General features: G+C 45.1%; 2 protein-coding genes across 5 annotated transcripts; one reads left to right on the top strand and one right to left on the bottom strand.

Annotated features, from left to right (window-relative positions):
• Window positions 1-522: 522 nt before the first annotated feature.
• Window positions 523-4,381, top strand: LOC115554721 (sperm acrosome membrane-associated protein 4-like). Its single transcript, XM_030371547.1, has 3 exons — window positions 523-1,430; window positions 2,662-2,826; window positions 3,586-4,381. The coding sequence occupies exons 1-3, from the start codon at window positions 1,376-1,378 to the stop codon at window positions 3,816-3,818; spliced, it is 453 nt and encodes a 150-aa protein (XP_030227407.1). The 5' UTR covers window positions 523-1,375; the 3' UTR covers window positions 3,819-4,381.
• Window positions 4,336-12,182, bottom strand: msh5 (mutS homolog 5). Of its 4 annotated transcripts, XM_030371544.1 has the most exons (26): window positions 12,039-12,182; window positions 11,832-11,921; window positions 11,630-11,753; window positions 11,364-11,444; window positions 11,042-11,095; window positions 10,804-10,919; window positions 10,505-10,614; window positions 9,995-10,030; window positions 9,787-9,869; window positions 9,624-9,669; window positions 9,031-9,169; window positions 8,758-8,820; window positions 8,528-8,656; window positions 8,258-8,330; window positions 8,039-8,148; window positions 7,763-7,843; window positions 7,551-7,638; window positions 7,369-7,436; window positions 6,766-6,884; window positions 6,527-6,653; window positions 6,154-6,303; window positions 5,790-5,864; window positions 5,535-5,681; window positions 5,154-5,291; window positions 4,671-4,744; window positions 4,336-4,585 (listed from the first exon to the last, which is right to left on the bottom strand). In XM_030371544.1, the coding sequence occupies exons 2-26, from the start codon at window positions 11,913-11,915 to the stop codon at window positions 4,474-4,476; spliced, it is 2,427 nt and encodes an 808-aa protein (XP_030227404.1). In that variant the 5' UTR covers window positions 11,916-11,921; window positions 12,039-12,182; the 3' UTR covers window positions 4,336-4,473. The 4 variants fall into 4 exon arrangements, with proteins under 4 accessions (XP_030227404.1, XP_030227405.1, XP_030227403.1 ...); XM_030371543.1 differs by lacking the exons at window positions 4,336-4,585; window positions 4,671-4,744 and having other exon boundaries at window positions 4,760-5,291; XM_030371545.1 differs by lacking the exons at window positions 4,336-4,585; window positions 4,671-4,744; window positions 5,790-5,864 and having other exon boundaries at window positions 4,758-5,291.
• Window positions 12,183-12,596: the final 414 nt, after the last annotated feature.

Raw genomic sequence — 12,596 nt, 5'->3', positions numbered from 1 at the left:
GTTTCCACCACTGTGTTTCCACCATGGTCCATTATCCCACGGCCCAAACTGCGCCCACTGCTCCCACGACTTCCTCCCGTGACCCGCACTGGTGAGGGAGCCTGAGCACGTACAGTACGCAGCGAGGTTGGCTCCATTCGGTGGGCCGCGGGTTGGCACTGAAACAGCCTTCTGTCCGTTAAACAGTAGCTTTTATCACACATTTATTAAATGGTCAACGGCCCTTATTTCTTAAAGACAAACATTTCACACCTCTTTTATAAAGTAGGTCTGTGAGACCTTATTAATTCGAAGGTGTCGTGTCTTGGTTACAACCAAGTGGGATTTAATCCCGAAACACGAGATTACATGCAGATGTGTAATCTCCACAATCAAAACAAACACACACACACACACACACACACACACACACACACACACACACACACACACACACACACACACACACACACACACACACACACACACACACACACACACACACACACACACACACACTCATCTCACATACACCACGCCGACCATATATTCTTTCCTTATCTTTAAGAAATTTCAAGGAAACAGAAGAGATAACTCAGCATCTGTTTGCCTGCAGATGTAGTGTGTTTGCGTATATTTAAAGACTGTGAATGATTGCGCAACAGAAGGCAGGCAGCTCATCATGTGTGGGCTATTACCCAATTCAGGCATTTGCAGGGTCTGTTTCATGGTTTTCTTTTGGGCGGTGCACCGTGCGGTTATTACCGAATTAAATGACCTAGTCATGTATTTGCATTGACATAAACAAGCTGAGCAGCTGCTATATTATAAGCTGCTTACACCAGTGCTGACTCCGGACACATGTGCGGCTCTCACTCTTCCTTCAGGAAAGAAAAGGGTTGTAAGAGACATTTTTCATGGGGATTACCCAACCTGATCTCAGTTAGAAGGTAAATATTTCTCTTGTAGTCAGTTGAAACAACCGGTGATATGCCTGATGAATTGGCAATTAGAAAGCAAGTGCTCTGAGAGTTTGACCATTCTGTGTACGGTTTCCTCTCAGGAGCGCATGGGGTATGTCGGGTGGCATGCCCTTCAGTCAGGCCAATGTCAATGGCAGCTAATAATTGCTTCAACTGGCTGTTGAACAAGTGTATTTTATCACAAAACACAACGTACAAACCACCATTATATGCCAATTATTTGCATTTCAATGCAGATAAATAAATGCTCTGTGCATTCACTTCCTACTGAACTCCTGCTGGTGTGTTCACGTAGTAGACTTCCTAGATCTGTGATTGGTCCAGTGTGTATAACAGGTGCCTAGCGGCTTAATCCAATTGTACTTCTGCAGCAGTGCTTCTAGGAGAACGAGTCAGCTCGGAGCTTCACTGCAATGAAGCAAATCATCTTCTTTGTTTTGGCCATCATGCTGCTCCCACATGCACAAGGTAAGGAACGCAACTGTTAATTTAAACGGTACCAGAGAAGAGTTTAAGGTAACTTAATTCTCCCCACTATAAAGGTTTCATAGCAACAGGACCTTTAGAGCTCCCTTACGCACACTTTCCACTTGCTATTTCAGCATTGTGAAGAACAAGAACAAAGTAGGCCTATCTGATGTGTTTTAATGCTTGGTGAGATCCAACACAAGCCATAACGCTGCCTAAGAATGACTCCTTCCTGCACGCTGGGCTGACATTAACGAATGATGATGACCCAAGCAGCCATAAGGAATTAAGATGTTTATCGGAATCCCATTAATTCTATCTTCAGTGTGAAAGCAGGTGCCATCTGTAATAGGTGGATAGCTGTTTGTTAAACTCTACCTCCCTCGTCTGGTATAAAGTTCTCTTTAACATACAGTAAGAGTAATCTGTGACTACTGGACAAAGGAAAGAGTGAATGTGAGTATCGTTTACATCAAGGTTGAACTTAAGGCCATGTACTCTGTTGCCACGACCCAATTAGTGTAATTCTTTTAGAGAGGCTGATGGATACAAACCCCCCCTAGTCGGGCCTCTATTCCTGCAGAGCCCTAACCCTCACCCTATGTCTGAGATGTCTGAGAGAGAGGAGCAGCCATGTAGGTAAGAGGGGATAAGGCAGGCAAGCCTTCTGTGTAACCCATCGCTGGGCCTGGAGAGCGGATAAGGCCTTTATCCACTGGTGGTGTGTGTCTGAAGCAGCCAGCGTTTTTTAACTGGATAAACTCCAGGCCTAAATAGACACACATCCAATTAGCCTAAGCAAAGCAAAGCATTGTTTTGTATTGTCTTGAATCCTTAAATGTCTTGAAACATTAATGAAGACATTTTTTAGGCCAAATCCCCCTGATTTCAAGATATTCTCGTAGAGGAAAGAAATGAACGTTCACTTTAATTTTAATTAGGTCATTTATTTACAACGTGACATCGATTCAACAAGATGTGCCTTTGGCAGATTTTACAAAAGACTTTCAAAGTCTTTATGTATAATTCAGTGTTGAATACATAATGATACATAATACATATACGTACATGTTATTGTGCCATCAACAAACACATGCACTTGCATGTGTGATGCAGACGGCTTGCGGTCACCTCCAGAAGGACCCACCACTGTCTTTAGTCCAACCGTGAACCTTTATTATGTGTTTACCTTGCCTAATGCAAAGCTTCACTTGCCCGGTGGGTTGCTCAGGTGAGGAAGAGGAGGATCAGCCAGAGACCATGGAGGAGGTGGGCTTGGAGGAGGAGGACCTGCTGGAGTGTTTCCGCTGTGACCTGGGCTTCTGGGACGCCTGCTATACCACCAGGGTCTACTGCAGCCCTGGGGAGAGGTGCTTCACTGGCCGCGGGAAGGCAGGTGGGCCCCTACCACTGTTTGTGTGTGTGTGTGTGTGTGTGTGTGTGTGTGTGTGCGCGTGTGTCTGTACATGCTATTTGAAGGACGGTTTTATCCAAAGCACGAGTGCAGACATTGTTTGCATGGGCGTCCCCAGTGGGAATCGTTCTCCTGACTCTTGCAGTGTGACGTAATGTGTTGCATAAGTCACAATGTTTTTTCCCGTCAGGTTAAATAATGTTTATATGAGGCTATAATGCGGAAACTGTGCTTCACTACAGTAATGTATCCTCCTCCCTCGCCTTTATTCTTCATCATCAGTGGAGTAGTGGTACAATAACCCAAATATGATCTTCTAGAGCGTAGATCTTCACCAGTCTTCTCCCCATGCCCTGCTACATCAAGGAGCAGGCCCATCAGTGTTATGAGCGGGAGCAGTGTTTGACCTACAACGGCGCTTCTGTGGAGTGTTCTGTTCTTCTGATGTCCATTCTAAGTTAGGTAATAGGTATAATGTAGGTTAACGAAGTATGTGTTTAATGACATACTTGTGTGTAAGAACACAGATGTCAATGCGTGAATGCTTGACTAAATGAATATATGTTCATCAATGTTCTTCTTCATCTTAGTTTTTACATCTTTCCGGTCAGCAGACAGACAACATTATATAATCCTGTGGGAGGGACAGCTTTGTGCTAATGAGCAAGTGCAAATATAATCAGTGTCTGCGAGCGAGGTGTAAACGGGCATTACTCCTGCTATGGCTGGTGTCTCCTTCAGTGGACCTGCTGGACGTGAAGACGCTGGGCTGTGTGAAGACAGAGGAGTGCAGCGCCAAGACCAGCCTGGAGCTGTACCCCAACGCCACCCTCTACACCATGACCAAGCACTGCTGCGACACCGCCTTCTGCAACGCGGCGCGCCCGGCGCGGCCCGTCGGCCTGTGCTCCTACCTGACGGGCCCCGCGCTCGGCCTCTGGTACCTCACAGGACCGCCCCCCAGACTGCACTAGCTCATCTCTACAGCGAGCGTCCAATGGACCAGCATGAAGACTGTGCTCTGTTTCCCCGCCGACGGACTGCACAGCCAGATGGTGAACCCCGGCTGTCTGTTCAATGAGCGGCCTGACAGCCACCATCGACTGGATGATGACTGAAGATAAATCAGTTGTCTTTGTTTAATGTTAAAGCTCAATAGCTGAAGGAGTGTTAATGTATTTATTATAATATTTTCACTAGTCTCACCATTCCTTCCAGTAGGAAGGAGTCGTTTACCTAACCATCAACTGCTGCTGTCAGAAACAGAATAAAAGGCTGGATCAAGTGCCAGATGGTGGAATGTGTTATTAACGCAGTATAATTGAATGCAGTGCCAGACTCACAGGCCACAATCCAATTCATTTTATTGGTTGTTTTTCTAAGATGTCTTTCATTGTACCATAAATAGTTTTAAACATTTATTGAAACTAGGTATACAGTGTTATTTTTAATAGGAGGTAAATATTTGTATGTATGTCATTAGAAATAGATCATTTTCCTTAGAAAGCCAATAAAGTTGAATCTGATGTTTCATAAATTGTACAACTCCACCAAAGTTCATTATCTAAATAGACCAATGCAACTGAACCGCAGGACAGCAGTTTGTGCAGCCAGCTGTCTCTCCCTGCACTACTGAGGATCTCCAGCAGAGGGCAGGAGCTCCTCCTTCAAGAACTTCTGCAGATCCACATCCTTATCATTCAGGTCCACACTCAGGAACTTGTCCACCAGCCAGTGACATCTGTGCAGATATTGTAAAGGCACACAGATCCCAACATGTTTTGGTGCCTTTAACCTCCTCTATTGTATTTTTTTTATAAACGTACCTGTTGGTATGTTCGTCCAATGAGTGTCTGTCCACTCTCTTGATGGTCTGTCCTGTTCTGTAGAGTTCAGAAACCTTGGCAGGAAACATCAGCGACATCAGTCACACGTTGCTCTGGGAGCAGAAAGGTTTGCGTTTGTGTGTGTGTGTGTGTGTGTGTGTGTGTGTGTGTGTGTGTGTGTGTGTGTGTGTGATAAAAAGGAGGCAAATGCATTATTCGCGGTTGCAATAGGCTTCATCTTCACATCTGTCATATATAATTTCAAATATATAAATATCTGCTGTGTAATAATTATCTAGCTATAACATAGCACTTATAGCAACCATAAAGTATTCTTAATAACTTTAATTTACATAATTTACAACCGATGACATAAAGTGTGACTGATGAGCGTGAGGGGATGGATGGTGCATGTGGGTAGTGTGCATGTTGTGTGTGTGTATGTGCGCTTGTGTGCGTGTGTATTTGTGCGTGCGTGCGTGCCTCCACCCCTCGCTGTACGAGGCTGGTGGGCAGGCCGGCCAGTAGAGCGATGTTGGCAGCGTAGCTGGACTGGCACATGCCCTCCTTCAGCTGGTACAGGAACACCAGCTCATCTCCATCCACCGCTGTCTCAAGAGTCTAAAACACACAATCCCTTACTCTCTTACCACCACAGATAAGGTGCAGGGTCACCCCTCAGAGTTATGACGTCATGGGGAGAGCTCTGCTGATGTTCGGCGCTAACACGAATCAAAACACAATACAAATGTCCATGGTATGGTTTGATTGTCCTCAGCGGTTTCTTGGAATAGGAGCATCTATTAAATGCTATTGTGCATTTGACTACACAGAGCCAAGGAAGAGGACAGGTCATGTGCGTACCAGCAGGGAGAGGAGGCTGGTGGAGGGCAGCAGACCCAGCTGGAGTAGACTGTGGAAGTTGGTTGCCAAAAGCACGTGGGGAACCTTTCCAGGAACTTCATTCAGCCAATGTGAGATCGATGCCGCCAGCAAGGAAAGCCCATCCACCTAGCATCATAATGAAGTGTTATAACCCTTATTGTTATGTTTACACTAATAGTAAAACAAATACGTTCAAATAAAGGAATGTGACACGTACAAATACATGTTTCTTACTGTGTTGGTGCCTTTTCCAAATTCATCAATCAAAATGAGAGAGTTGCCAGTGCTGCTGTTGATAGCATGGGCCATCTAGAATGTGAACCTTGCTGTTACTACTAAATACTGCATGGATTTCAGCATGTATGTGTGCAAGCATGTGTGTGTTTGTGTTAGACTGTGAGCTGTGATCAGTGGAGAGGTTGAAGGGGTAGTTAGAGACATGTAATATGCATATTTTATTGTATAAACAATGTAGTGTGTGTGTGTGTGTGTGTGTGTGTGTGTGTGTGTGTGTGTGTGTGTGTGTGTGTGTGTGTGTGTGTGTGTGTGTGTGTGTGTGTGTGTGTGTGTGTGTGTGTGTGTGTGTGTGTGTGTGTACCTGATTGAGGTCTATCATGAAGGTGCTGAGGCCTACAGACACAGACTCCCTGCTCTGCATGCGGGTGAATATTCCATCCACCAGACCAATCTCTGCCTCCTTTGCTGGCACATCTGAGCCAATGAGAGCCATGAACACTGCCAAGCCCACCTTATTGAGTCAATTGAAGAGTATTTAGTAATTTAGCGTATATATGGTTAAATGTCTGACTTCTGAGGTCACAATACCCAAGTGGGTCACATGCTTGTCTGAGCTTGCATATAAAAATAGATTTGGATTTGGAAAACAAAAAACCAGGGTCACAGTGGCAGTCAGTGTGCAAAAACACAATCCGAAGGTCAGAGGCAGTGAAGTTGTTGTGCATCTACTCTACTTGTTTGAGGTAGATACTCTTGCCAGACGAGTTGGGCCCAGTGATGACCTTGACTCTGCCATTGGTCTCTGAGCTCTGGAAAGAGTTGGCCACAAACAAAGGAGAGCAGAGCTCCAGCAGTGGGTGTCTGGAATACAAAGCCAAACCTGGATCTTAAACTTGCACTCATTCAATGAAAGATGGAAGTATATGTGTCAGTTTGGCCATCTAATCCTGATCAACTCTGTGTGTGTGTCTACCTGGCCTGTGTGAGAAGTATCCTCCTGTGGGCTGCTAGTTTAGGTGAGGTGTAGCCGTACTCCTGCGAGGCACTGCTCATCGCCATCAGGCAGTCCAGCTCTGCACTCAAGTCCAGCACCTATACAGCACACACATCCACCTCACTACACCTCCAGATGATAAACTTTACAGCCCACACATCCACCTCAGTATACCTCCAGATTATAAACTTTACAGCCCACACATCCACCTCAGTACACCTCCAGGTTATAAACTTTACAGCACACATCCACTTCAGTACACCTCCACATTATAAACTTTACAGCACACCTATCCACCTCACTACAGCTCCAGAACATATACTTTACAGCACACACATCCACCTCACTACACCTCCAGATTATTAACTTTACAGCACACACATCCACCTCACCTCACCCCCAGAACATATACTTTACAGCACGCACATCCACCACAAGCCTCCAGATTATAAACTTTACAGCACACACATCCACCTCACTACACCTCCAGAACATACACTTTACAGCACATATCCATCTCAGTACAACTCCATATTAGGGGCCACCGTAGAAGAGTATTAGCAAAGGTTATGCGACAGCTACCTTGTACAGGGAGGGACTTTTCTCCAGGATAGCCGTCTGCAGCTGTGTCATGACTGCAGTTTCCATGTCTGACAAAAAGGTAACCAAACACATCTGCAGCCAAACTCAACACACTCCAGAGTCCATGGACTACACTCATTACCTGTGAATGATGGAACCCACAGAAGCCTCTTCCGACATACCTCTTATGTCACAGTGTAAGTCTCCCAGGAGGTCGTCTAGCTCTTTAGTTCTCTGGCTGCGATAGTGGAGACGCTCCTCCGACAGAAACTACACACACAATTACACATCCGTGCACACATAAACATGCATGAAAATATGCACGCTCTTACACACACACACAAACGCGCACACACATACAGATAACCAGATATCCATCCACTTTGGCACACACCATGAAGTCCAGACCCGCTATCTCAAAATCCTCCTTCTCAACCATGCTGGGCAGCCGGGGCACCGACAGCAGAAAGCCTATCTGAAGAGGTGAAGGATAACGTTTAACATTCCTCATAAAATATCAAGCCACTTGATTCAGTCTGGGTTAGCCATTAATATTAAGTCTGCTATGCAAACGTGATCCCCTCACTGTGTGAGCATCTAAATCTAGCTAAACACTAGATTGAAGGCGTCTTCATTTAGGTACTGTGGCCACAGGTAGAATGAGCAGTACCAGAGGAATGTAAATGACACAGCAGGAGGTTATGCGGGAGTCCAGGTGCTCCAGCTCTCTCCTGGCCACGTCCGTCAGGAAGTCCGACAGACCCATCATCTTCTTCTTTTCTGAGGAGACAGTCTTCGCTGAGACCTCTTTCACCTTACACTTTACATTTATCCAATCGTATTTTGTGCTTACTGAAGACAGCTCTTGAACCAGCAGGTCCAGACTTACTCTCATCAATAGCAGGGTCCACGTTCGGCTTGATGGTGAAGCGGTTCTCCGTGGAGCTGCTCTCAAAGTCCACCTACACACGACAAAAACAGAACACAGATCACACATTGTGGACGGTTGATCCAAGGTGCCATGAATATAATATGCATGTCTGTCTTGGGTTTGTGTGCATAAGACAGAGCGCTTTAGAGATTTAAGAAGAGAGAACGAGATGGGGAGTTCGAGGGACGATGGCGTGACAGCAGATGGCTCTGCGTAACGAGAACTGACCACTTTGCTTATGAGGGAGGCGACGTGTTGAAGGTCATCAGAGAAACCCTCGCTGATCTCACGGAAGAGCCCAACAGACTGAGGCAAGACACGCACCGTGTCCCTGATACACACTGCACTGTACACCGTCTAATGCGCACACACATACACATACACATTAACTTTATTTTGTGTAGTTTTATATTTTGTTGGATTTGTGATTTTATTCTGTAAAGCGTCACACTTCCTACCTTGTAGAGACTCTGCCAGTCCGTTACTTTTGTGTGTGAGAGAGACATCCTGCGCAGGAGAGTCTGACACACACACACACACACACACACACACACACACACACACACACACACACACACACACACACACACACACACACACACACACACACACACACACACACACACACACACACACACACAGTTTCTGGCGTTAGCAGCTGTGATAGCAAAACTATCGCGGTGCAGGTGGACACAGCACTGCTGAAATGGAAACGAGGGATCAGAGTGTACCGGAATGTTCCGGATGTTGCGCAACAAGGACTGCAGGGTGCCGGCTACGTCAGAGTTGCGCGGTGACGCAAAGAAGCGGATGGCCTCCTGCCTGCGGTGCAACACCTCCATGTCTCTGGTGGGCCGCAGGAACCACCGGCTGGCACACATGACACACAAGTGTTGAATCCACAACACATTCTTCAACCAGTTATCTCCCAGCATACATTTCATCTATTTATTCTATCTATTCAAAAGAGGAGGTATACCAAAAGAGGGCATGGTGGACTTTTATGGTTAATAATGAATGCCATCAGCACAATGCCAGACCTCAGTGCTTTTGGAACTTTCTTCTGCCAACTGGTGCTTTAAGAATTATAGAATTATAGTCATTTGAAACTGAATGCAAAACAGCTGGTTTGTGTTTATATCAGGGTGGTTCTGTGTCCTTGGCTGGTCAGAAAATATGGTATTCATCTTCACAACAAGACCCAGAACCACCGCAAATAACACAAACAGGAGACCTGGATTGTTTAATTTGGATTAAATTTAAACTCATTACGTATGTCCACCATAGTTATATTGACATAATGTTTTTGGTCTTCCAATCCTACCGCAGCAGTCTGGAGCCAAACTTGCACTTGCAGCGATTTAGTATCTCTGCAACCAAAACAGACACACAAACTTAGGACATAGGATGTTTTGTAAGATATGACAAAGACAACATCTGAGGAGAACACTGGCCCACTCCTCACGGCACAGGTCACATCTCAATACCATACAGACTGAAGCCCTCCTTCTCGCCAGACTGCATCTTGTACACTGAAGGGTGGAGCTCTGACTTGAAGATCTGCAGAACGCTGAAACACGTACATTCAAAAAAAGAAATCCATATTCACTTATTTAAAATATTGTTATGTGATATAATCAATCATCAATATTTTTTCAAAAGTGATGTGCATGGACTCTGTTAGAGCCGTCCTACCTGTATGTGTCTCTGTCCACATACACCACACCTGTTCTAGAATGGAAAAACACACACAAAAGTTGAGGCCATCAGAGGACAACAGAGATCTTAATGAGATAGTTGGACTTCATTTAGCAGGCCCTTAATCCCCCTGTGGACAGACACCAGGGAACACAAGGATGTGCTGGTGAGGAACGGCAGTCAATGTTGTTGAAACAGTTGGTTTGATGTTTTAATAAGAACTGATTCACTGATATGACCTTTAAAGCAAAAACACTTATAAGTAACAGCACTATGACAGCGTTTATACGAAACATCCAAATATAACTGCGGAAAAACACTACTTGATTATTTCCCACGCGAGTGCAAATTACTGTGAGTACTGAACATAAACAAAGGAACATATGTCAATGCAAATACTCGAAACATTTCAGAATCCATAGCTCCAAATGAAGTGTCCATGGTGGGTTGGTTGCGTAAATACTCTGTGTTCTTGAACATGTGTATGTGTGTGTTTGCGTGTCTTACAATGTGTAGGTGTGAAACTGTAAGATCGGAACCCCAACACTGCTGTCCTCCAGCTCAACACCCACTCTCCTCCTGTCCAGGCATTTCAAGAGAGCACCTAATGACCGCAACTACCACACACATACACACACACAGCAGACATGCATGTAACCACACCACGGACACAGAGACACACACACAAACACACACACACAAACACAAACACACACACACATACACACACACACACACACAGGGGGTGACTATCCACACACTGATGGACGTATTGACAGGACATTGTGTGGGCAGTGAGAGCTCACCATGAGGGGGGAGTCGAAGGACATGTAGGAAGTGAGATAGGAGAGTCTGTCTGTGATGGAGGCAGGAAGAAAAGGAAGGTGGGCAGACAGAAGCCTCTGCTTACTGACCTCCAGACCTGCCACATAGGAGGCTTTCAGGGGCCTGAACAGTCCTGTGATTCATCCATTCAACAACGCCATCTCAAAGTACATCAGACCCTTGCATGTTTATTAAAGGTTTAGTCTTATTTATTTTTACCGAAGTCCACACATGGATATGTGACCACTTCCGGTTTATAGTCTGGAATTGACCCTGGGGTACAGTAAAGGGTGAGGGGAAAACACAGAAAAGTATTTTAACATTGCATATGACTGATCTTTATATCATGTACTGGTATGTTAGCCACAATGATAATTTGTGTGTGGTATCAATACCCAAGAGCCACACAAAATTATTCCATTATTGTCTGCTCGAAATGGATAGTATGAAAACTATATATATTACACTGATTAGTCCAACCACGTCAGATACCACGTCACACTTTTCAGTCCCGATACACAAAACAATCCCGGCTGCTCACCCAATGTGTGCATGAAGCGCACCATGCTGCGTTCCTGCTTGGCACTCGTGATAATGACATGGGGACTTATCTCTTGGATGACTTCAAAACAACAAAAAAGAAAACCGAGAAAGGACACAGATAATACTATCAGTACCAAAACAAGGTTAGATTATTGCCCCCCCCCCCCCCCACACACACATATATATAACAAAAAGACATGTGGTAGCAGGGCAAGGCCATGTTTGCATTTGTTGTTGCGTCACGTCGCTTCCTTGCCATTATACCTCTTTCCAGCAGGTTAAGGTCAGTGCTGTCTGGTGTGTCAGCCATATAATGCAACGTATAATCTTTGCTGTCATAGAAGCACAGGCCCACTTGTCCATGTTGTGCCAACACACTCAGTATTACCTATGCATAAGGAGAAAGATTATGAACGAATATACAAGGGTGGTGTTATAAACCTGTTGACCAGTGGGAGTCTCTCACCTCAGGTGACTCTTCCTCCTCCTCATCTCCATTGAGGCTGGCCTGGTTAGTCACCTCCCTTCTGACAGCATTCTGCAGTGCCATTGTCAGCTTTGGGAAACAGCGGAAGGCCAGTCACTGAATCTCTGGTAAACCTAAACAAAGTTTTAGCCGTGTGCTTTATAATTAGCTCCAGTGGCACGTACAGCTTAGCTCTTTTAAACTCACCAAGCTCGTATTTTGAGGTATATTGCCGAAGTTGCAAGCTGGCTTTCTAACCTAGTATGTATGATAAATAAGTTGAAATTATGAAATGATCTTTCGTGTAAATGACTGGTTATATTTATTTAGCCGTTTCGTGACGCCGGTAGTTTCCCGCGGCTGAGTGGCGAAGTCACGCCCCTTCCGGTAGAGCCCATGGGACCTATGAGATGTGTGCCGTCACGCTCCCCGCGACTGGCGTGGACAAGATCAACAATCTCCCCATTGGCATAACTGAAACACTACACATTCCCCGACTTATAATGGTTTGCACCTCATTCGATGCTTTTATCCTCCCCTTGGAAAAAACCTAACATTATCAGACTTCACGAAAATGTTTAGTTTTTTTTGCATGAAAAATTATCATTTAAATCCACAAACAACATATCAGCAATCCGGGGCATATAAAGACTGGGACCAGAAAATAAATATTTTCTCTCCATTGAAACCCATTCATATTTTTCGATCTCATAGGTCCCATTGGCTCTACCGGAAAGGGGCGTGACTTCCCCACTCTATTGGCCT

Source organism: Gadus morhua, chromosome 11 (genome assembly GCF_902167405.1).
Source record: "Gadus morhua chromosome 11, gadMor3.0, whole genome shotgun sequence".
Lineage (NCBI taxonomy): Eukaryota > Metazoa > Chordata > Actinopteri > Gadiformes > Gadidae > Gadus > Gadus morhua.
This window is presented reverse-complemented; position numbering and strand designations above follow the sequence as displayed.

What these genes read in the sequence shown, in the direction of transcription:
- LOC115554721 (XM_030371547.1), top strand. Translation starts at nt 1,376, where the DNA reads ATGAAGCAAATCATCTTCTTTGTTTTGGCCATCATGCTGCTCCCACAT. An exon ending in GCTGCTCCCACATGCACAAG is followed by an intron (nt 1,431 to 2,661) that starts GTAAGGAACGCA and finishes TGGGTTGCTCAG; the next exon opens with GTGAGGAAGAGGAGGATCAG. An exon ending in CACTGGCCGCGGGAAGGCAG is followed by an intron (nt 2,827 to 3,585) that starts GTGGGCCCCTAC and finishes TGTCTCCTTCAG; the next exon opens with TGGACCTGCTGGACGTGAAG.
- msh5 (XM_030371543.1), bottom strand. Translation starts at nt 11,915, where the DNA reads ATGGCACTGCAGAATGCTGTCAGAAGGGAGGTGACTAACCAGGCCAGC. An exon ending in ATATCCATGTGTGGACTTCG is followed by an intron (nt 10,920 to 11,041) that starts GTAAAAATAAAT and finishes CCTATGTGGCAG; the next exon opens with GTCTGGAGGTCAGTAAGCAG. An exon ending in AGAGTATCTACCTCAAACAA is followed by an intron (nt 6,304 to 6,526) that starts GTAGAGTAGATG and finishes TGACTCAATAAG; the next exon opens with GTGGGCTTGGCAGTGTTCAT.